Source organism: Rhinoderma darwinii, chromosome 1 (assembly GCF_050947455.1).
Source record: "Rhinoderma darwinii isolate aRhiDar2 chromosome 1, aRhiDar2.hap1, whole genome shotgun sequence".
Classification (NCBI taxonomy): Eukaryota; Metazoa; Chordata; class Amphibia; order Anura; family Rhinodermatidae; genus Rhinoderma; species Rhinoderma darwinii.
The window spans coordinates 546,683,301-546,709,357 of record NC_134687.1 but is presented as its reverse complement, the minus strand read 5'-3'; the positions used below and the strand labels follow the sequence as shown (position 1 = coordinate 546,709,357).

At 38.6% G+C, this 26,057-nt stretch overlaps 1 protein-coding gene across 2 annotated transcripts in view; it reads left to right on the top strand.

The window, feature by feature from the left end:
* The first annotated feature begins 12,445 nt into the window (after positions 1 to 12,445).
* The window catches only part of VCAN (versican), a 76,038-nt gene continuing 62,426 nt past the window's right edge, over positions 12,446 to 26,057 (top strand). For both annotated transcript variants that reach the window (XM_075837611.1, XM_075837603.1), the window contains exons 1-2: positions 12,446 to 12,713; positions 18,642 to 18,717. In XM_075837611.1, the coding sequence (XP_075693726.1) occupies positions 18,648 to 18,717 (70 nt within the window). In that variant the 5' untranslated portion in view covers positions 12,446 to 12,713; positions 18,642 to 18,647. The remainder of the gene's footprint in view (positions 12,714 to 18,641; positions 18,718 to 26,057) is intronic.

The following is a 26,057-nucleotide window of genomic DNA, read 5'->3' as shown; positions in this document are numbered from 1 at the left end:
ATGTACTATGTACAGGAAGCAGTGGCATAGCTCTAGGGGTCGCAGCGCTCTTAATTGTGACTGGGCCCCGAAGCCGCACCACATCAATAAAAACTTACTATAGTAACTGGGGCCGCGGGCCCCTGTTACTATAGTAACCACAGTACTTACCTTCCTGCTTCCGGAGCGCAGCGGAGGTCCGGACGTCACAGCGCTGTGCGCCGCACACAACATCCTGGATAGAGTCAGGAGCTCCGCTGCGGCTGAAGAGCAGGGTAAGATTAATATCCCTGTTTGCTGAAGCTGATTGGTGGGGTCCATCTCCCGGGACCCACCAATCAGCTGTTTTGAAGGGGCCGCAGCACTCGTACGAATGCTGCTCACTTGCTCACACAGTGAGCGAGTAAGGGAAATGAAGGGGAAGTAGCTCTCCCTACGAGCTCTGCGGCCCCTTCAAAACAGCTGATTGGCGGGTCCCGGGAGACAGACCGTGACCCATCAGCTATTGATGGCCTAACCTGAGGATAGGCTATCAATGTTTAAGGACTGGACAACCCATTTAAGCCTACGATGTGGCAGGCTTAGTGGGCCCATGAGACAGGATCACAGATTGTGTGATGCTGTCTGCTGGGCCTTGTATCTAAGCCAATCACATGGTGGGCTTAAATACATGGCCCTTGTGTGATCCTGTCTGATGGGCCCTGTATATAGGTAGGCTTATATATAGGGCCCCAACAAACCGTAATCTTATACTATATAAGATTACTGTCTGCTGGGGCCCTGTATTTAATCATCTTACCATAACCACATGGTAAGTTTAGATACCGGGCCCATATGTCAAACTGTCTGTTGGACCCTGTATCTAAGCCTACCACATGGCTCCAACAAGGCTCCAGCAGACAGAAATCCTGTACTGTATAAAATTACTATCTGCTGGACCCTGTATCTAAGCCTACCTTGACAGACAATATCACACATGGGCCCTGTATCTAAGCCTACCACATGTGTTACTAATAGTTTTTGTGGTGTTTGTGTTTTTTTTACAGGTTCCGTCGTTGGACTACGTCGGATTCGAGGACTACTTCAAGGACTACTTCGTTGATGGCTTTTTTTTATTTTCAATAAAATAGTTAATGAGGGTTGTGTGTTTTTTTTTTAATTTCAATAAAATATGTTTTGTGTTATGTCTTTGTGGGTTTTTTTAAACTATATTACTACTGTTTTAGTAATAGCTGCTGGCTGAGTGACAGCGTCCAGTACTAAGGCGGGGCTTAGTGTTAGCCGGTGCAGAGGCTAACACTAACCCCCATTATTACCCAGTTACCCACCGCCACCAGGGGTGCTGGGAAGAGCCGGGTACGATCCAGTACCTGACCATCTGTAGTGATGGTCAGGTAATGGGGCAGGTGCAGGCTGGTATTATTAGGCTGGGACAGGCCAGAAACAGCGGCCCTTCCCACCCGGGTAATGCTAGCCTGCTTCTGAGTGGTTATGAAAAATGGGGGGAACCACACGTCATTTTTAAAAAAAATAATAATAATTGGAAAGAACGATGTGGGGTCCCCCCCAATTTTCATAACCAGCCAGATGCAACACAGCAGCAGCGGGCTAGCATTACCACGGTGGGGAGGGCCACTGTTTTTGGCCTTCCCCAGCCTAATAATACTAGCCTGTGGCCGCTCCGGTGCCCGTCCATCATTACAGATGGTCGGGTACTGGTTCATACCCGGCTCTTCCCAGTACCCCTGGTGGCAGTGGGTACCGGGATAATAATAGGGGGGTTAGTGTTAGCCTCTGCACCTGCTAGCATTAAGCCCTGCCTTAGTAATGGACATTGTTAATAAGCCAGCGGCCACTACTAAGGCGGTAGTAATAAAGTTTAAAAAAATACAAGAACATAAAAAAAATATTTTATTGAAATAAAAAAACACACACAACCCCCATTAACCATTTTATTGAGAATAAAAAAAACGTTGTCATTGAAGTAGTCCTCGAATCCGACATAGTCCAACCACCGAACCTGTAAAAAAACACAAACACAAAAATAATTAGTAACACATAAAAAAGCAAAACAACTATTATTCTTACCTTTCCTGGGTCCAGCGCTGGAGCCGCAATGTCAGCGAGCTGGGCCCTGTATCTAATCCTATCATGTGTTATACTGTCTGATGGGCCCTATATCTAATTCAATCATGTGTCATACTGTCTGCTGAGCTACTGTATCTAATCCTATCATGTGTGATACTGTCTGCTGAGCCACTGTGTCTAATCCTATCCATAGTTGATAGGGTCGTAGTGTTATAGATATGCTGTCTCCTATACATACACACATTTTTTTTTGGGCGGACACATATGTATTGGGGCTATTTCCCCTGACATTTTAAGTCCTTAGTGACGCCCCTGGCTGCTAGTGCTGCATTGTTGTGTCACTTAGGAGACCCAGTGATCCAGCTGAAAGCTGCGGACCGTCGACCATGAGAAGTTTGCAGGGGGGCCCAATAAGAACTTTTGCATCGAGGCCCATAAGTCTTTAGCTACGCCCCTGACAGGGAGCACCTAACAAACTTCAACATGGGTGAAAACTATGTCCATCAATTATTTTCTTTAAAAACGCAAGAGAACTGCAGCATTAAAAAGACAAAAAACGCATGCAGTTGACCGCATGCGGTTTTCAAACGCAACAAAACCGCGTCAACGACGCACTGTGTGGCCTTACCCTCAGAGAGCAAAAGGAGTAGAAAAAAACCACAAAGCAACAAAACCAAATCTATGACCAAATCTATGATCATTGGAGACACATTGTGTTACTTGGTGAGATGGAAACATTTATGAATTTTAGAAATAAGGCAAGAGAATATTCTACAAAGTACAGCTTCATGAATAGGAATGCTGTATGATTTAGGACTGCTTATGAAAGATACTTTATGTTTCCAATCTTTCTGGACTTCTCTGTATTATAAAAAAAAAGAAGAAGAAGAAAGCCTGACCTTAAACTAGGCCTTTACTACGGAAATTATGACATGTCTTAGTCATTTTGGAGGAAAAACCCTTCCTTCTATCATGATTCTGGCTTTGTTTTATGTAGCTTTATATGAAGAAAAAAAAAAAGTGAGTCAAAGAGGAAGGTCTAACAGAATAAGAATAGAGTCAATTCGCACAATCATAAACCAGCATTGTACTTATCTGGAGACAATATGTGAACTAGAACTAGAACTACGAACGATGATGTCTAACATGGCTATTTTGTAATAAGTACCATTTTTACGTTGTAATACCTACGTTGTCCACAAATCCCTTAGGAAACATGTCGCTTATCAGTCATCAACCTCATCAGACGGTGAGAATTGGATAAACAGAGCAGTTTCTTGAGTGTCCCGCCATGTTGATTGCAGAATGGTTGAATGTCTTTACAGCCATAGACGCCCAGTGCTAGATGTAGTTGTAAAGTGATTTATGTTGCTTAGTACGAGTGATGTGGTGATACTTTATATTTTATTGTTCCTGACAGTTACCACAACTGAGGAAAAAACATGTTTCCTTCTATGATCATAAGGTGGACAGGAATGTTCTTAAAGAAGAAGAGTAAAAGGCCAGAGCAGATTCAACCACTGATATTGGTCTTCCTACTGTAATTGATAAATGGCCATATTACAAAGTCTGTGTTGAAAAAAGCTTAAACAGGTTTTATGACTCCTAAAAATCGTATCTGAGTAGATCAAAATTTTAAGGAAAAGTATGGCGCTATTCTCGTGACAACCAGTCACTTTCTTTTGTAATCGCAATGAAATAATAATCTGTCCACCAGTTACATCATCATGGACATTTCTTTTATTTATATTTATCAAAGATAAATGTGATTTTTAGATGTCGGACGACCTCTGCGTACTGACCTGAGGAACTGATGAGGGGAGGGACGAGTGTTTTCTTTCATGTATCTTATTAGTAAGGATCTATATGTATCCTGTTCGGATGGAAAAACTCTGCCCCCTCCCCCACTCAAGCTATAGCTTAAGCTTAACACAGACTCTAGGAAGACTTAATAAACAAAATGCGGCAAGATTTTGGCACACATTACACTAAAAAAGTGGCATGCTTGGCGTGTGTCAAATTAAAGGGGTATTCCCATCTCAGACATTTATGGCCAGCAGTCACCTCACAAGGCAGGGACATTTATGGCATATCTTGTTGATGTAAAAAATGTCTGAGATGGGAATACCCCTTTAATTATGTGTTTCAGACACTTTTTTCACCTTCATAATTTCGAAAAGTGTCTAGAAAAAGGAGCGTGGCATAAGGACGAGAAAATGTTTAGCAAAATGCACCAAATATATCATAGAGCCTGCGCCTCTGTGATAATTTTAGCGCAGTTTCTGCCTGTCTGGTCCAGTTTTATCCTGTTTAACTTTAGGACGGAATTAAATATTCTGCCCCATTGTTTTTAACAAAATGAACAGGACAAAAAGAGCATAATAGATCCTAACAGATCCTATTTATTTTAATGGAATCTGATAGATTTCTTTTTTTTTGTTTACTGCCCCGCCAAATCCAGGGAGATCTAAATGATGGGATTTGCCATTAGAAAAATTCTATTGACATCAATGAGGACATTAACAGAGAGGCTTCTATATGACTTTATGATTGTAAAATTATGGAACAAAATAATGTAGAGATTCCAGTGTGAACAGAGTTTAAGACACTTTTTGTCTTGCCTCTGTGTCTAAAATGGTGGACCCCCTTGAACCCTATTTATTTGTGATTAGACCATTTTAAAAATAGTTTTTTGTTGTCTGAAACTTCTTGATAAGGGGGTTGTGACTTTCAGAATTCTATACTTATTTTGCATGTTAGAATAGACTGCGAATAATTGAAGCTTTGTGAGACAATTAAATGACAAACTTCAAATAATGACTGCTATCAATAATTCCACTGTATTAATTTATTCTATTATTTCCATATATTTAATATTTTATTAAAGGTTGTCAAATAAATGACCGACCATCTGATCCATGGATGGGTCTGTCAAAACATGAAGCGCTCTTTGGTCGTTGGCACTTTGTTCTATGACATTCATTTACCCTATATTGGAGATGTAGCTACGCTTTTCTTCACCCTGAGCAAAGATTTCAATGGCGCTCCCCCCCCCCCCACATACACATACCGTACAGCTAGAAGCTAATCAAATGTTTCCCCCCTCCCCCAGAAAAATAACAACACAGCATACAAGTCAGATGAAAAATTACAGATTTCCTGTACATGCATTATGGAAAGGTAGCTTAACTGGTTGCCGACACAGGACCAGAATGCTCGTTCTGAGCGGCAGGTACTTTGCGCATTAGGACGAGCATTCTCGTCCTATGTGACAGCCAGTATCACGCGCGATCAGGAGCGGGGCAACGGCTGTAATACACAACCGTAGCCCTGCTCTAACAGCGGAGAGAAGAGAAACCTCTTCTCTCCGCCGTTAACCTCTTGAATGCCGCGATCAAAACTGACCACGGCGTTCAGAGGAGGGGAGACTGCCCTTTGATCGCGTCACAGAAAATCCCTGATGCGATCAAAGCCCATAACTTGTATGGCCAGACAGCCCAGGGTCCATTGAAGGACCCCAGAGCTGTCTGAACATATTTCCTGTTGTTAGGGCATAATGAGGTATGCCCTAACAACTGCCTGTGTACAATCACTACACAGGCTAATGTACTGGCATATAGATCTATGTCAGCACATTACAGTTGAAAAATTAAAATTAAAAATCCCTTCATGGGATTAAAAAAAAAAGTAAAATTAATGTAAAAAAAAATTAATGTTAAATAAAAAAAAAAAGTTAAAAAATACACACAAATACACATTTTTTACAATAAATAAACTTTTTAAAATATAAGTCCCAAAACATGAGATAATATAGAGATATTTGGTATTGCCACGACCTCAACAACCTAAACAACAAATGTATTACATTATTTATGATGATCGGTGTATGGTGTAAATAAAATATTAAAAATGCAGCGGTAATGCTTTTTTTCTGCATTTTTTCCAAAATAAAAATGTATATAAATTAAACGATAATGTATTTGTACTAAAAAATGGTACCTACATAAAGTACAACTCACCCGCAAAAAACAAAGTCTCGTACAACTATATCACACAAAAAATAAAAAAGTTATGAGCGTCGGGATGCAAAGAGGGAAATATAAAAAAATTGTTCTGTCCTCAAGGCCAAAATTGGCTGTGTCCTTAAGGGGTTAATTGTAATATCCTATGTAATATAAACATTATCAAAAATATGAATTGAGAAATGGCAAGTGCTTTGAGTAACAAAAACTGCTGTTAAATAAATAACTAGCAGAAAATGTGAAATAAATATAAAATATATATATAAAGCTATAAAAAAAAAGAACACAAATCGGCAACGTGTAGACCAGCAATTGATTGGATGTGCTAAGGCTTAAAGTGCAGCTAAACGTTTAACAAACTTCTCACATGTCATAGTGACATGTCAGAAGTTTAGATTGATGAGGTTCCGAGCAGTGAGACCCCCACCAATCGCTAGAACAAAACAGCCGAATTGCTCATGTGAGCACCGTGTACACCTATACACTTTTTTTTCCGTAAAAAGCCGAACAGACACAAAGCTGCTGAGCACTCACACGAGTGCTTCAGCTGCTTCGTTCTAGAGATTGGTGGGGGTCTCAGTGCTCGGACCCCCACCAATCCAATCTTCTGACATGTCACTATGACATGTCGGAAATTTGTCAAACATTTATCTGCACTTTAATAAAAGACTAATATTATAAGCTATATGTTAGGCCTCGTTTACATCTCGATCAGTGGCTCAGTTCCAGATCCAGCCGAGATTACTGGAGACAATAAAGCTGTACTATTGTCTCTGGTAAAACCACAGACACCACGACGGAAAGCAGATAGAACCTATTAAAGTCAAAAGGTTCCGTCGGCCGCCGGTGTTGTCTGTTGCTTCCGTTATTTCTCTGGTAGAGCAGAACAACTAAATGACACAACGCAAGTGTGAACATAACCTTACCTGTTGACAAATTTAAATGTACCAACATACATTAAAATCTGCATTGCATACCAGCCGCAATGAGGAAATACCAAAACCGAGTGAATAGCAGATGCCTAATGCGCGTTTCCCTGTAGGCTTTCTCACAGACAAACTAAATTTAAAACAGATTATATAGAAATAAATTGCTAACCAATCACAGTTACAATTTGTATTGACAGGAACATATAAGGGCACGGCCAGACGTGGCGGAATTGGTTTTACGAACAGGATATTTCTTCATTCTGGCTGGACCTATGTGTTTCGAGGTCTATAGCCAGACTGAGATGAAATGTTTTAAAAGAGAGCAGGAAGTACTCTTCACCTGAATACGCAACGGCTAATCCGCAGCAATTTACTGCACATTTTAGGCAAAGCCGCAACAGAATCTGCAACGCAGATTATGTGCGGCATTGATGCGGACAGTTTCGGCAGAAATACGCCACGTCTGGCCATGCCCTTATAGTGCTATAGCGCGCACATAAATAATACGCTGTGCACATAAATACTATAGTACTGCTATACCATACCTCACAATCAATTAAGAACTTAAACCAATTCCAAAATTTCAAATCCCAAATTAATCCAGAATTTAGACCAATCTCCTAAATAAATTCAGATCCCAGACCAGACCCCTAATTAAATTCAGACCCCAGACCAAACTCTTAAACTGACCCCCAGACCTACACCTATCAGCAGAATGAAGAGGGCAGCAGAATGGTATGTGATTAATACAAGCGCAGTAACTCACCTGTACATGTGGCAGCTTAGCGCCATTCGCTCCACTTGGTACTGCTGATTGGTGGGTGCAGCACAAATCGCACATTATGTTTTATCCCAGAAATGCCATTTAATGTAATAGGTCTGGTTTGATGATTGCCATTTACAATGTCTGTGTTAATGTGGCCAATGATTTTTTTTTTTTTACATTTTTAATCATAATTTCATTGTTTATTCATTGCTAATTGTTATATATCATGATTATTTCATTATGATGAGCCATAAAATACTTACATTTCCTAACGGAAAAAAAAAAGTCTATGTCTTATCACAGCACAATTTTGTCCTGTATAACGCGCCGTCATCATAATACCTGGGCTGAAATGCGTTTTCCTTTCTTTGATTTGTAATGCGGACAAGTTTTCACAAATCATGTTTTGTAAGACCATAACCTTCTTTTTGCCGGTGTCATTGTACTTAGCAGCGGCACTTAATAGGAAGTCATTAGTGCTCAGGAGATACAATAGTGTTTGATTGATGTGACTGGATGACTTGATGCAAAACGGGAGACAAAAACCTGAGCTCAGGGTGTGTTGGGATTTGTGGAGAAGGGAGATTAACAGACAACAAAGGATATGAAGGGAAAGAGAGGGAAATGTGGAGGAGCCTGCATTTCTATGCATTAACCCTTTATGGGGTTCACTGCCTGCATCATCAGTAACCTTGCCATTAATTAGCCATGTGACATATATAGGAAGGGCTGTGGGCACAGGGGCACTATCTGTGTTCTGACTCCTCATCTCGCCTCTGTCATACATTAGATTGGTCTTTCTTCTCTCCGGCTTGTTTTAATTCATGTGGTTCCCTCAGCAGCAGGGAAGTGTACAGTTAATTGCTATATACAGTGGGAGCCAAGTGGCCTCTCTGGTGTTTTACAATGGAGATGGAGCCTTCTGTTTTAAGATCTCTACTGCTTCCTTGTGTTCAGATGCAGGTCTAACTCTCACTGCTAATACAGTCATTTATCCCTGGCTTTATATAGGGGACGGAGGATCAAAACGCTTTACTGAGAAGTGTCCACACTTATAGAAAACTTTATAATAAAGGGACATCTTTCATGTTATAACTTTTTCAATTCTAATGAATAGCCTTTTATTGTTCTAGCACATATTTTGGCTTAATATGTCAAAGGTTGGAAGTCTTTTTTGTGTTATAATTTAGGTGTAATGCCCAGTGCAAGTAGATCATAAAACTCAAGACACAATTTTTTAGATAGATAGATAGATAGATAGATAGATAGATAGATAGATAGATAGATAGATAGATAGATATGAGATAGATAGATAGATAGATAGATAGATAGATATGAGATAGATAGATAGATAGATAGATAGATAGATAGATAGATAGATAGATAGATAGATAGATAGATAGATAGATAGATAGATAGATAGATAGAGAGAGAGAGAGAGAGAGATAGATAGATAGATAGATAGATAGATAGATAGATAGATAGATAGATGATAGATAGATAGATAGATTTACACTTGTGCTTATTGTCACTAGGGTACATTGGTGATTAGGCAGAAATAGGAACTTAGCTTGATCCGTAGAGATTTCCTTCAATGCCATTGTATCCTATCACCACTTGCCACATTATCTATTGATTTAGCTCTTGTATTGTATAGATCAATGGCAATTAGTTGCAGTAAGACAACCAATGTCATCCCCTTATCTAAAATGGAAAGATAAGAATGCCTATTGAATGCCTGTACATGTCATGTGAAGGGTCAAAACAAGCTCTTCACAACAGCTTTAGAATTTATTTACATAGAATGTTATCACATGATATTAGGATTTGCTACCAGTATATTCCAACTGTATTCCATATCGCTGTATGTCCCCAGACTGCGGACAGCTTGTGACGTCATCACACCTATTTTTAGCTGTCACTTTAAGTTACAAGACCGTGTAGTCTAATTTGGGAATCAGGGCTGGCATTTTCCATTGTTATAATAGAGTGTGCGAGACTCAGTGAAGTTGGTGGTCTGTGGTGTGTTCCAAGAAGGGACTGTGGGAAACCAGTTGGTGACAGAAATTCCACATGGGAGGTAGCTGCTAGACCAGTATCTGACATCTGTCCGTATCATTAGTCCCTTACATTTTACTGCATGTTATGTTACTGGAAATTTCTGTCTGTGGTCTGAACATCTATCCAAACAGAACTGATATATCAAGCTTAAAATGTTCCGAGATATAACAAAGTAACACGAGCAATATTTATAAATATATGTCATAGGCAATTCTTTATTAGACTTGCTTTAATTGTTGATCCTAATCTTGTAAGAATGACATGAACATACTGGTCATAGATGTCTTATCGATATCATGCATAAATACATAGCTACATAGTTACATAGTTGATACAGTTGAAACCGATAGAGGTGAATACCATGTTGATCCAGAGGAAGGCAAAACCCCCATGAGGTAGATGACTTGCCCCATATTAGCATCCATGACTTGCCCCATATTAGCATCCCGTCTCCAATTTTTTGTTATCACAATTAAAATCCAAGGAGCATCGACCTATCTCCAGTATTCTAGTACATATAACTTGTTAGAATCTACAGTGAAAGTGACTATGGACATTAACTAACGGAAAGCAAATCACAGCAATCTCGGTGGGATCAGCTAGCAATCTAATGCCTGATGGGTTATCAGATTTCCAATCGATGTTTGGGGGGAGGGGGGGGGTCTGATTAGATACTGGATTTTTTTCTGTCCTACTATATTATTTTTCTAGAGATAAGTGTCAGTACAGGTGTTTTACAGTTTCACTCCACCTTAGAATTAAAGCGTAACTTCACATATATAAAATTGTTCAGTAGTGGAATTGGACATTTGGATCTGGAAGATCTTTTCAGCAACAATTATTGAATGTTTATGAATGAAGAACTGTTGTCCAACATCTGGAGAGCCTTATCCAGCTAATCTGTGATGATCTATGAGTCACGATTTAGTAGCGTCTGCCTCATTGTGTGACAGTCCATGGAAGAATGGCCGCAAGACATTCCAAGTCTATTTACTTTCAGGTATATGTGATCAGCACTGCTTGCTTAACCTTTGTGTTTGAATCATCATTGTATAGGGCAGTAAGCAGACACTGAATGCTTTACTACTGTATGGGTCCCAGTCAGAGGAAGAGTGGCTCTTAACAAGGACCACTAAATTCATTTATTTATTTATTTACACTGTTTTCACTCCAACAGGTGTGAACTCAGCTCCTAAATCTGCGGATATTGAAAGTGAATGGGTATACAGGGTGAACTAAAGGCTTTTCTGTAGCAGGGAGTCAATGTAGATAATATGCACAATGCAGAGATTTCCATCTAATCATGTTTATTGCAACCACAACGGTCAGATCTCATCTTTAGGCTGAGATGTCTCTCATGAATGAATCCAAAGCGATTACATGACCGTCCTGGCTTCAGTCCCAGTCTTTCCTCTGCGGTTATACAAACTTCTCTTTCTTCTTTACTACAAGATCATTGGTTTATCTAGGTGACAGCTGAGAAGACTCATGTTTCATTAAAAACACATTAGGTGCATAGGCAAAAATCATCCCATTCATCTATGTTTCTAGCAGGAGGTGTTACCTCAAAGAAATGCCAATGCTATGTTGCCAGTAACCAAAGCCAGCAAAGACAATACTTACATCATGGGAATCTATTCTTTCATGCAGTCCATGCAGCCTCTATGTAAATGCCGAGGATGAATTGTTGCCAGAAGTTTTAATCACCAGATGTACAAATGTGTATTACAATCTGAATAATGTAGAGGCCAAAAGGGATGTGGGAGACATGGTTTTGGATCTGGTCTGAGAGTCTAGGCGTTTCCTTGGACTGTCAGATAGGAGATGATAAAGAGGATATCCCAAATAGGGGTAAGGGGGTGCAGACAAAACGTCAGCTGCCTATAGATGTGGTCAAATTTTTTTTTTAACAGCGTCATCATTTCAAATGAAATGTCACATCAATGTTTTGTCGTAATGACCATTGAACGCCTGCGGAAAAGCTCCAATAAGATGTTTAATAATTAGACACATGTCATGATTACAATCAATGCAAAATTGACATCCCAACAATTCTCCTAATAAATCAATAGCTCATATGTAGTTTTATGTAAGAATTATTGTTTGCAATTTCCTAAATCTGGTTTTATCATGTGAGACATAGTTCGCTTTATAGTGAGGGTAAGGAACTTTTCATGTAAACGTGATATTCTAATAAGACTATATAGTCAAAGCAATAACAATAGTAACAATGATAATACATATCTAAATATATATATATATATATATATATATATATATATATATATATATATATATATATATATATATAAAAGCCAACATAATATAAACAATATTGGCATCCTGGTCTGAAAGCTGATATACAGATTCATAAATAATGCTCATATTATAATCCATGATTGGATTATGATACAGATCTCTGAATGGATGTAGCAGGCAATACAGTATGAAGGGCTGGTAATAAAGTCTGAAGTGCTGGGGAGGGCTGGGGTTGTATTTGGGATCCCTGGGAGGGTGAGTGAGCCCTCCTCTTACATTGTGTGCCCCTCCTTCTGACTGTGCTGACGGTGTAATGATATAATCATGAGGGGTGTCAGATCCCGCATTTGAACTTGCAGCCATACAGACTCTGGTTCTTCCTTCACTAGGACTCTGTACAAGACACAGGCTGGAGAGAGCTCTGCCATCAGCTGCAGCCAGGAAACCTACACTATAGGGTGACTGATAACAGCAGCACAGAAAGACAATAGCCCCAAAGCATCCTCTGACCCAGGGACAAACCTAGGCATCACCCAGCAGCAACTCTGGACTACATCCCTGTATAACACTGGACTTGATGAAGCTAAGACAATAAAGTCACCTTTAAAGGTAAACCACTTTTTATTCATTCTGTGCACGGTGATGGTGGGTCAGTTCCAGTCTTATCTAATAGGAAATATAGGTATTTGGGATATAGATTATTGTTGCTGGAAAGGGTTAAATGTAACATATGGATAAAATTGCTAGTTGCTTTCAGCTTGTTTTCTATATTGTTCTGTAATACAAAGGAGAATATGTCAAGGTGCCATAGGGATGCACGTCTACTGAGGATGTATGGAGAGGGGATGACATCTGGCAGGTCATAGTCATATCTGATAGCAAGAACTGGGCTGCTGTTCCTAGAAAGCTCATTCTCATTCTCTACTTGTAGGAGGCAAAAAGACCCCAAAAGTCTAAGGATCTATTGCAGAAAGCAACAGGGAACACCCAGACAAGACAATTTAGGTGCTTAGCACAAGGAGTCAGTGGACCATGAAGTAACTGCACTACACAAAGCAGAGTACTAGACAAAGACCTACAACTATAGTAGAGGAAAGGGAAAAACGCACTCTAGCAATGGCTCAATACAAATATATTTCTATATATAGTTGTTTTTTTTTTTTTAGGAAATCACTAAAAAGTTGATACTTTTCATTGTACAGAGCGCTGTAGCAATGGACAGTATAATACTAAATAGGTTTAAAAGGAGGTGTTTTTTTTTAGTTTTGTACTTACCAAGTTAAAGATTGCTACTCCAAATCCTCTATGGCAGGGGTCAGCTCCTGTTACAAGTTAATGAGTACATTTCTCATAGATCCCCCAAGTCTGTGTACATTGACCATGCTGTGTGAACAATGTACATACTTAGAGGCAATATTTACTCCACAGATGTTACACTGTGTTGCTGCATTTCAATAGATGCTTGTAAAGTAATGGAAGTCAATTGAAGTGCACAATTTACACTGTGTGTGACTTTATGGGGTTAAGGATTTACTTCAACCAAGCAGCAAAAAAAAAAGAATGTTCGAACAAAGAAAGTCACAGCTCTATGTGCTCTATGGATTTAGAGGGGCGGCTGCTGTATGTGGGCATTGATCGCTGGGCTCATTTTTATGAGAGTCACAGCGCTGAAGGTATTGTTCTGGATCAGACCCTGGCACTAGGATGTCTAGGAATGCCTGATACTGCTCTTCTCATGGGAAGCGCGACCTCTGCTGGAGGAGAAGAGAACTGCTTTCCGCAGCCTCTTGCAGCAAAGCCATCGTAACACGAGGTTTTCACACACCCCCTTTGTGTCAGGTCTTTGGTTGGCATCATTTATTTCTTCCATCTAGTGACCTGCATGATATAAGTCAGTGCATGCAAATTATTAGTCGGTGCCCTATGTTTTAAAACACTGTCAAGTATAAAAGGCTTTTTTATTTAATTGAATTTTTTAATGAAATGTATTTGCACAAGTGGTGTATATTAATCTATATAAGTAGGGATCTAGTGGACAGCGCTACAAGCATTGAAAGGGTTAAAGGTAGGCACCCGGATTTTAGAACGATGGTCTCTGAGTGTATGTTGGGACTTGTAGTCCCACATCTGATGGAAACCCCATTACCTGAGTATGTGTTTCATTCACCTTGATCTCTGCATATGGAAACCATTTACTCTGGGGCAATAGATGTGATTGTAAACCTATACATATGTAAGGGATAGCCCAGACTCGTGCATACATCTTTCATCCCATTGAGATTGACTTGATGAATGCTAAAGTAAGCAAATGACGGAGAAAGGCGACAGAGCAGAGGTGTCCTGTGAATCCAGGGACTGGGGGGGGGGGGGGGGGGGGGGGGGGCCCGGCTGCTGGGATATGATTTCACCTCTGAGAAGATGCAGTCCCTGAGCAGTCCCACATAACAAAAGCCAGCTGTCTCCATGAGCTACAGATAGGGCGGTGACTGCTAACAGAGGTGGGAGGGAAATAGCTGCAGGGAGAAGCCACATTATCAGTCGCCACGTGGACTACAGGATTATTACACATAGTGTATAAATAACTGTTTCTGCACAAAACATCTTATAAAAGCTGCTATTTGTTACTTTGTGTCTTGTGCCCACAGTGATGTATAACACGTGCCTTTACATATGTTGCATTGACTCAAAAAAAGCCACATGTGGCATAATTCATTACATATAGTAATACAACATCAAAGAAATACAGTACGTGGCAATATAGCAAAACATACTTTACTAGACAATGACAACAAACACGACTGAAAAAGAAAATATATAAACACATTTAAGAATAAATAAATAAGAAGAGAGAAAGAAAAAAAATAATATATATATATATATATTTCTTTATTTATTTATTTGTCTATATATATATATATATATGTATATAAAAAAAAAAAAAAATATATATATATATATATATATATATATATATATATATATATATATATATATATATATATATATATATATATATATATATATATATAGTGGAAAAACAGTAGGTGTGTGATTGGCATTCCTTTTGCAGAGAAAGTGTTAATATTATTACTCTGGGTTGCCCTGGGGAGAACATCAGTTAGACCACCAAGGACACTATGTATGGGACAACGCTACCCCCTCCCCCAGCTATATGTGTTTATTTAGAATTAGAAAACTTTTCCTTTTAAATGTTGATGGAGCCAAATTACACATAGTGAGTTATTGTATAACTAGAGTGTCAGACACATGTATTGGGGTCACTACCTTTGAAAAAATACATACAAATGCCCAAAGAAGTCCACATTATCACCACCCACTTAGAGGAAACGACAGAGCTTGACAACTGCTTATTGTTAAAGACCACCAGTAACAGCTAGGGAAGGGGGGTGGGGGGTGAACGTGCAAACTTCAGGAGGAGGTTGCTAAGGGGTAAAAAAAAAAGGATCAGAGCACTTCATCCTCTTCAAGGAGAGGTAAGGATTAGACTAGGTCAGTGGAGCAGCACCATTGGCAGTGCTTCCATAGTCTACAATGAAATGGCTGTCACTTAAGGATCCTTGAACAGCCAATGTGTAGAACACTCAATGACTGACCCTGACATCAAAGACTTGAGTTGAATTTTACAGCTGGATTGAAAAGACATAACTTATACTATAGAGAGGTAGGTAGGAAACCCATTTTCTAATTTCTTCAAGTCCCAGTATGCATTGCCAACCATTTGTAGGAAACCTGTTGAATCTACAGATGTAGCAGAGCTGAATGTGTTCTCCTTGGTGCTGCATCGTTTGAGCCTATTGTAAACTCTGAACTAATGAATTACAGTAGGTTTTACTAGGTTTGATACATCTATAGCTTTTGTTCAACTACAAGTTACTGAATTTCCTAGGATGCTACAGGTTTTGTCTACATAGCAAATAGAGCAAATGTTGCAAATGGTTTTCTGCAACATTTTTTTTTACTTTGCTACTGCAGATATGATCCTACAAGATGAATGCATTGACTGTACAGATTTAAAAGAGGTAGTTTCGGTCCTAATGGCTTCCAGTGGTCTTTAACTTTGCTGGTAGTTATGGCATTGTACATGTTGGAATGAAATGGATATGCAGTGTATTATAAGCCACACTTAGAAAGTGATTTGAGGCATTGTGCCAGCTCCTCACCACATTCTAGATGGTTGCTGCAGTTTTCCATGTACTTTCTATATGTATAGCTACACTTTTATGAAAGCCCTTTAAATGATACCTGCATAATGTAAAATATATGCTTTTTCAATTTGTTTGCAGCTGGACAAAGCATGGATCTATATTCCAATACATTTACAATCTATAGTTAGTGCACTCTTAGCCTATTGTATGATGAATAAACAACAGAAGAAGAAAATAAGGGAATGTACAGATGCTGAGCAGCCATAGACATAGAAATGATCAGTGTCACAATTTAATAAGTTATCTCTATTAGAGACTCCACAGTTTTCCCAAATAATCAGATTTTATCACAACATTACACTTTATCTTAATAGAGAACAATGCATATACTGACTTATATTAAAAACACTAAACTTAGTCGAAGATTCGGATGAGATGTAAAACTATGGATATTTTTCTACCGTTTAGTTGGATAATTTACGTAACATACATTTTACTTTCCTACCAATTAAATTTAAGTGTTTCTCCACATATATTTTTGCAAAATGAAGGGTTAATGAGATAGAGAAGATGTGGTGTGAGACTGTCAAGTCTCCTTGCCCTTCTCTGCCCACAATTTAGTGGCACTTCTGCTTTGAGCTGAGCAATCTGAGACAGGCTGGTTGCTAGGGAAGTTCAGCCTGACAACCACATTAAAAAGACTGTGGTTATTTAAGCAGTGTATCTGTAGCAACCAGTCTGCCTTGTATGATTCAAGTGATTAGCTGAAGGCCTGGTTGGCACCGTGCTGGCGACATAGAAGGGGAAAACAACGTAGTAGCCATTAAACCATGCTATTCCCATCTCGGTATTTGCTATTGAATAAATGTATATATATGTATATGTATGTATATATACATGTATATGTATGTATATACATATATATATATATATATATGTATGTATATACATATATATATATATATATATATATATATATATATATATAATTTTAAGAATAGATTTGCACTCTGCAATATATAATATATGGCTTATACTTTGGATAGCTTTTTGCCATCCATGTTGTACCTGCCATTTCATGCCAGCAAGTCACATTACCAGTTGTAAATACTCCTTAGGGACATAATAGTCAAGGGACTAGTGGTGACAATAGTGGTAAAAGGATGGTGGACTGGCCTTCTCTAAATCAGGTCTTCCTTTGTGGGGGTTTTCTTCAGGAATTTCTAAAATGTAGAACATGATGGAGAAAGGGCAGCTAGTAGAGTGAAGGCTGACGTGTAAAATTTTCCACCCAAGAGTTGGAATTAAAACTTTGTATGAAGAGAGCTGTTACTGCAGTATAACGCTCTAGTAGCAATAGAGGGTCAGCAATGAAGCAGAAAATTATGTCAGAACTTATCAATATGTCATGGAACTTGAAAAACGTAGTTCTTTTTAATCAATAACCAAATTTAGTGACTGGATCCCTCCCACACTGGCCACTAAACTTTTTGCTTTGTTCTAATTCAGTACATTACTAAATAAAACGATGTGATGTCATGTGAAAGACATGTGATGTCATCCATTATCCAATATTTATGTAGCAATTTTCATTTGGTTATTCTATACATGAGGATGGGCCAATTGAACTACTGTAGACTTGATCACTCATATTGATGCCACAGGCTTTGGTAGACTTCAATGTTGGGACTACCCATCTGCTGTCTTTGGAGGTTTTTCCTTAAAGATATACTTTGGGGAACAATTGGAACAATTTTAAGGGCCTGGATTAAGGGAGGCAAAAGTGAGCTATTTTTATTGATATTGTCAGTAATTCGAGGAAACCATTATGCTTGCTTTGCATTACTTTCCTTATGTATTTCGATTAATACAGCACAACATGCATATGTGTTTGCTATTGAGCAGCCAGGTACTCATATTATCATGTATAAAGTTACAGTCACAAGGTAAGCTATAATAACATCACTTGGCCACTAATATATTGTTATTCTTTTTAACAAGCTGTGATACAAGTACACCTCTGGGTCCAGTCTTATTAACGACATGAACATCAATGGCCACACTGCTTGAAACATGGATTTTTTTCAAGGTGTTTCCTTTCCTCACATCTGTTTATTGGTACTGTACAGAACACGAGGTTCTCAGCCGTCCTCTCCCTTAGCTCATTTTCCCGTCTCTGACATCATCATGGGGAGCAGGCCAGATCAGCTGATTGTCAAGAAGTCTAGGGCTCCCACAGACCAGTTATTGTGAGCAAGAAAATACATGCAAGCTTTGAGACAAAATAACAATATTGTACTTGTTCATTTCTAAAACATCAAATCCAGGACGTGAGTCATTACTTAATGTTTACTTTCTTTTTTTTTTCCAGGTCAATATGTTGTTAGATCTGAAATATATATTTTGGATATGCTCTGCATTCCATATTTCAAATGCGTTCCGTTCAGGTAAGCATCTTATTTGCTAAGATTATATCTTAATAAAACATGTTTTCCTCTAAAAAACTTTTTCAATGCAATTTATAGATCTGATCTTTTCTCAGGTGCTTTCATATAACCTAAAATCACAATGTCTACAATTAGTCAATATCTCACCATATGTCTTGTTAAGGTATGTTTAGCCAATGGGATTGCCCTGCTCCAGACCCTGCTCTGTTAGATAAAGAAGAGAGTGATGCCCAATGAACACCATGTCACCAGCAATTTATATATTTACAACTTTATATTCCCATATTCATTGTTCCTACAATTTGGTTTATACAGTAATAATAATCTAGTGTGACACTTGGAAAAGGATTAAAATGTTATAATTCTATGAGAATGTACAATTAGTAAAGTATTCCATGGCTTGAGCTCTGGCAATTACAGACAGTTAAGTTCATGCCAGGGAGAAAAATATTTCCTTGGTATCTGGAAAACTAAACTGATTGTTTGAGCTAAAGGTAGCAGACACTCTATTTCCAATTTTAAACGTTTCATATTTTTCCAACCTTCATTAAACCCACAGCAGTTCATAAGGATTACATGTGGCCCCAGTTACAAAGACCAAAAAAAAATTTGGTTAACATTGTGCTTTCTTTTCTACTCTTTAATTAGAACTTTCTAGGAATACAAAAAATAAGAAAATAAAACATTTACTGTTCATGCAATTAACCAATGAAGCTGTTTGGGTCCCCAATTCAGGGCCATCATCTATTAGCCAGAGCAGAGAGCGACTAAAAAGAGCATCCCTCACTTTGGTGGACCTTGTGTGTCCATGCATGTACTTAAAATGTCCATTGATTTCAATCAACTTTGAGAGAAATGCCACACTACAGCTGATCACTAGAGATCCCTTTATCAGCTTATGGTTCAGGGGGGGGGGGGGCTTTCTAACAAAAAGAGAAGACCTGGTCCTTCTTCCCTAAAATCAATTATATCGGCATCCTAAAAAATTGCAGTTGAATGTGACAGTGGTGCTGCAGGAATCCCTGCTCGGCTTCCTGCCATTCTGTTTGGGGCCTTCTCTGTGACCCAGATGGTGTGATGATGTCATCATGCTTTGTTCTGCAGGGCCCTGGCCAGAAGAGGCCAAGGCTGCGGATGGAAGATGGTGCAGGAAAGTCGGGAGTTGAGTATTCTTTACTGGTGGGTGGCAGGAGTTTCTTGTTTTATTGAGGGAGTATAGGGTGGCTAATTGTCTTTTGAATGGACACAATGAGGCAAATTTTTTATTGACGGACAGTGTGGGGCATATTTTATTCAGGGGGCACAGTGTGGGAATATATGTATTCAGGGGGCATAGTGCATGGAATTTTTATTTTATTTAGGAGCACAGTGTAGGGCATTATTATATTCAGGGGCACTGTGTGGCACTACCATAATTAGGGGCACAGTGTGTGGAGCTATTATATTCGGGGTGACAGTGTGTGGCACTATTATATTCAATATAATAACTATTATATTCAAGGGGCTGAGTGTGTAGCACTATTATATTGAGTGAAACATATTAAAAAAAGAGGTTCACTCAAAAAAGTCCACCATGTGTGGTCAAAATACTACAAAGTTCCAACCTACATAAAGGCTCATACTCAAACTACGTTTTACGAATTGCATACTTTCTTAGTTGAATACACAATGAAAACATACAATAAACACTAGAAATATGTCACACAAACTAAATGTGTTAGAAGCAAGGGTATATAGATGCCTAAATTACAGGATATACAGGGTATATATACTAAAGTGCCAAAGCGCATAGCATGGTGCATCAAATGCAAAGACCTAAATGTAACATGCCCACATAGTAATCACATATAATAAAAGGCATTATCAAAGGTACACAGGTATAAACATATAACAAATGGAGTAAGTCATAGAGACCAAGATAGCTACCATATGACCAATGCGAGATTTGCCGTTGCTTCTTCTGGAGCACACTGGTGGGCTGCGGGAGTTTTTTGTTTTATTAAATGAGTACAGTGTGGCTAATTATTTTTTGATAGGGCACAGTGTGGACATTTTTTTTATTGAGGGGGCACAGTGTAGCTAATTTTGTAGCTATTTTTGTATTGAGTGGCACAGTGTGGGTCATATTTTATTCAGGGGGCATAGTGCGCGGCATTTTATTTATTTAGGGGAAACATTTTGTGGGGCATTATTAAATTCAGGGGGCACTGTATGTGGCACTACTTTTAGGGGGCACAGTGTGGAGCTATTATATTCGGGGCACAGAGTGTAGCACTATTATATTCAAGGGGCTTAGTGTGTAGCACTATTATATTCAAGGGGCACAGTGTGGGACAGTGCTGCAAAAGCGAAGAGCTGAAGACTTCTAGGTAGCAAACTCTGCAGAGACAAATCGTGGCCAGAAGAAGTTGCCATGGCGGTCTGGACCAGATGGATTACAAAGAGGAGGAGAATGACTTCAATCAAAGACATCATGTGTGAGTGACTAAGGGTCAATATTTATTTTACATCTAAATGCGTCTGATCAGTTCTGTAGTCACTCATATGCACATACACGCACGCACACACACACACAAATACGCACGCACATACACACACACACACACACACACACACATACATCTTTGTCATCCAAGTAGGGTACGTGTTGTAAAAAATGTGAATCATACCCCTGGAGATAACCCATTTAAATTCTGTTACATCTGCAGACTAGTGTTCCGAGAAGCTTATTAGGTCTCATGAAATAAAAAATAATTCTACATAAGGCCGACAGTTTCTAGATGATGTAAAGACTATATTGAAATATATGGAAATAAGATAAAGCAATAAGAGGCCTTCAGCAGTATAATGCCATCACATTAGAGATGTGTTTAAATGAATTTCATTAACAAAGGAACAGTATTATGGGTAAAATTGAGCGAATAAAAACAATCATGTTCATATTTGTAGCTTTGATTGAATTATGCATGAGAGAACCAAGTCTGTAATTTAATAATAGGCAGAGGTCTAGTTAAAAGGACTAAACATACCGATTTAACCACATCTTGTGAATGAGCTACAATAAATCCTCAAATACTGGATTGTGAGCACAATTAAATTTGCCAGAAATAAAGGAAAATATCTGCTCAATAATTAAGCAACAGAGACTTGGGTCAAAAAAGACAGTTCACGCAGAGCTTAATAGGCCAAAAAAAATGTCTTTAGTGCCAATTAAGAAAAACAAAACACTTTTCTTAAAAAGGCAATTATGAAATTTGGAAAATGAGAATGTGGTCGGGGAAAGCTCATCTCAATTAGCTGGCAGGGAAATTGCAGTATTGGATTCCAATGTTTATTTGTAAATATGTGTTCTAAGACTCCTCTCACTTTCTGCCTTTACTATATGCCCCTTCAAGGTATGTTCACACGCTGAGTCAAAAACGTCTGAAAATACAGAGCTGTTTTCAAGGGAAAACAGCTCCTGATTTTCAGACGTTTTTTAAGCCACTCGCGATTTTCGCTGCGTTTATTACGGCCGTTTTTGGAGCTGTTTTCCATAGAGTCAATGAAAAACTGCTCCAAAAACGTCCCAAGAAGTGACTTGCACTTCTTTTTCGCGGCAGTTTTTTTCCTCTACCGGTTTTTTAAAACGGCCATGTAAAAAAATGGCCCATCGGAACAGAACGCCATTTTTCCCATTGATATCAATGAGCAGATGTTTGGAGGCATTCTGCTTCAGATTTTTCGGCCGTTTTTCGGGCGTTTATGGGCCGTGTGAACATACCCTCACACCCGATCGGCGGTTTGAAAAGTTTTTGCCAATAATGCGAGGACATTTCCATCACTACAGTCCTTACATTTCCAGCTGTACAGTCATACAGCTGGTATGGAGGTAACTCATCTCCGTTGGGGGAAGAGTGTCATTGATACTTAGTGGAGGCTCTTGCAAGAGCTGCACACTAAGTAGCAATGCCTTGTGTAAATGTACTACCAATAATGCTCATTTTTATGGTGGCATTATCAGAGATAAACTGGATTTTGGTTCTGACTATGCAGTAACTGCCTCTATTGTATATAATGGAAGGGATTACTAGACAACTACTTCTTTTATGTTTGCCAAAAGTTGTTGTTTTCTTTGTAGGGAACCCTACTGTGATCAGCAGATTATTCACTGTACATTGTAAAAACACAATTCAACTCCATCTGTTCAAAGACATAGAATGCTTCCATTTTGATCTACTGGTAGATATACAAGATCCATCTTTACTATTGTGGGTTAAGGCAGGAGTGACATGAACTCCTGAGGTCCAGAATGGGGTAAATATTTCCCTCTCAGTGAAAATCCAATATCTGTCCAATTAAGCAACATCTTAGTCATCACAATGGGCATCACCTCATTAGTTTTTTTTTATGTGTATGTCTATGTATGGGCAATAAAGAATGGAAAAAAAGAGAGCTAACTGATCACACGTGGTGAATAAACACAAAAACATAAAACCCAGGCAGATGTTGGCCTGGTTGAAACCTAGGACCTCGATGTTGCAAGGCATTAGTGCTAACCACTGAGTCAACATGCTGCCTGCTCTCACATTGAGATTATCATGATCTTACTAAAGATGACACCACATAAACATAATGACAACATTAGCTACTTCCCTCATCAATTCTCTTCAATATTTATTGCTTTGTATTTCTTAATCCAACCATTTTATGTAAGGTAGGGGAAGATGTCCTATTTCCCTAATATCTATTAAAAGGATATTCTGATAGAAATAAACTGATTCCCATAGAGGCTAAACTTCCCTAATCTTATCAGTAGAATTAAAGCTACCCATACATGGCAGCTAGTTGAATGGCTAAATTGATTTTTTTAATCCCAAGTGCCATGTAACATTTATGTGTAATTCCAGAACATCTAGCAATTGTCAAAAAAAAAGACATCCTGGCCAGCTGAATGTGATGGATCTAATCTTTCCGATAGCCAGCAATCAGTTCAATCAATTTGGTAATCCACATGTGTCAAGACACCGTGGTCTACATGGAGACTAGAATAACTGAAGAGGTGTTATGCCTTGTTCAGTTCTTCACTAAGGCCAAAGGTTAAGACAAGCAATGTTTTTAATGTGATGGAATTTCTATATAATTGTAGTTTTTCTATATAATAATAATTGTAGGAATTTCTATATAATTGTAGTTAAATGACATTAGCACAGAAGCATTATGCAAAGTGAACTTTTTGGATCTGAAGTATATTCTGTTTACCAGCGATTTTTTAGTTTGCCTTAACATTATAGAGTACAAATCTAAAAGGGATTGCCCAGGATTAGAAAAAAGTGGCAGATTTTTTCCAGAAATAGCGTCACAGTTGCCCACAGGTTGGGTATGTTATTGCTGCTCAGCCCCATTCATTCAATTTAGCTGCGCTGCAATGCCAGATACAATCTATGGACTTGTGTGGTGCTGTTTCTGGAAGAAAGCAGCAATGTTTTTCTAGTCTTGTACAACCCCTTTAAAGAGACTCTGTCACCACATTATAAGTGCCCTGTCTCCTACATAAGGAGATTGGCGCTATAATGTAGGTGACAGTAATGCTTTTTCTTTTTAAAAAAAACTATCTATTTTCACCACTTTATTATTTCTTTTAGATTTATGCTAATGAGTTTCTTAATGCCGAAGTGGGCGTGTTTTTACTTTAGACCAAGTGGGCGTTGTACAGAGGAGTGTATGACACTGACCAATCAGCGTCATACACTTCTCTCCATTCATTTAGGCAGCGCATAGGGATCCTTTTAGATCAGTATGTGCTGTCTTATACTAACACATTAACGATACTGAAGTGTTTAGACCGTGAATAGACATTCCACGGGATGTCTATTCACAATTCCTGCACTTCGTTAATGTTTCTATGGTAGTTACAGCAGAGCAAGCATAATCTCATTGTAACCTGTCATCTACAGCGTAATCTCACGAGATTACGCTTGCTCTGCTGTAAGTACTATAGAAACAGTAACAAAGTGCAGGGATTGTGAATAGACATCTCGTGGAATGTCTATTCACGGTCTAAACACTTCAGTATCGTTAATGTGCGCCAATCTCCTTATGTAGGAGATTGGCGACTTATAATGTGGTGACAGAGCCTCTTTAAGGATAAAAGTGAAAATTTGTGTTCTAAGAATATCTATGTGTACTTACTATCTATTGTGATGGTTAAATTGATGAGTGATGAATAACTTTGAATAATTATCTTTTCTGTATATAAGTAGCATGCTTTACAGACTGTCCTATGAACAATTTCTATAACCAGGGTCAGACTTGCCCACCAGAGTACCAGGGATCCTTCTTTTGGCCCAAGCTCTGACGTAACAATGGATGAGTCCAATGCTTCCTAGAACTGTTTGTCTCCTAAATCGCAAGAACGACTGCTCTTAATACAATTTTCCATCTGTATATAAAGCTTTAAGCTCACATTGACTTCTAACTGACATTCGCAGGTTTTGTCATTTAACTGCTAGTGTTCAGTTTGAGTGTTTATTGATATCATTTCTCATTCAGAGAGTTGAATAGGAAAGATGCTAGTGATTGATAATAGGCAGCACTCCCATTAATAAAGACTCTTTGTGTTGATATATGCTGTCTGTTCACAGTCAAGTGTCTTATCTCCCTTACCTCAAATGCTATCTCTTATTGTTAAACAATGTCCTCATTTTATAGCCATGGATTTCCTCGTCCACTTAATTTGTGGCAGGTGTCATTATCCGGAAAAACAGTCCTTGGAGGAAACCTATTTGCATCCCCTCTTTCTGGATAATATTACTTTTCCTTGTTCACTGAGCTTTCAAAAGGAAAACATATCAGTTTTGAAAGTATATGATGAAGATAGCAGAAGTCTGAATAGTATATCTAGCACCCAATCCTCCAAAGACATGCAGGAGCAGAAAGTTTTGATATTGCCATGTTTCTAATTTGTAGTAGAAATGTCTCGGGTACTGGGGTCCAATGTCAGTCACTGTCTTAATAGTCAGGGCCGTATGTATAGAAATGTTGCCAAAGAAAATTATATTTTATTGTAGGTCACGTAAACATTTGAACTCTTGATGGAGGAAGAATACTTTATAACAGTTGATAGTAATATTAAGCAATGTCAATTAGTGGTAACATAACATAACATAACATAACATAACATAACTAAGATCTTAAAGAGGCTCTGTCACCAGATTTTGCAACCCCTATCTCCTATTGCAGCAGATAGGTGCTGCAATGTTGATTACAGTAAAGTTTTTTTTTTTTTAAAAACAAGCATTTTTGGCCAAGTTATGAGCATTTTTATATTTATGCAAATGAGCCTTTCTTAAGTACAACTG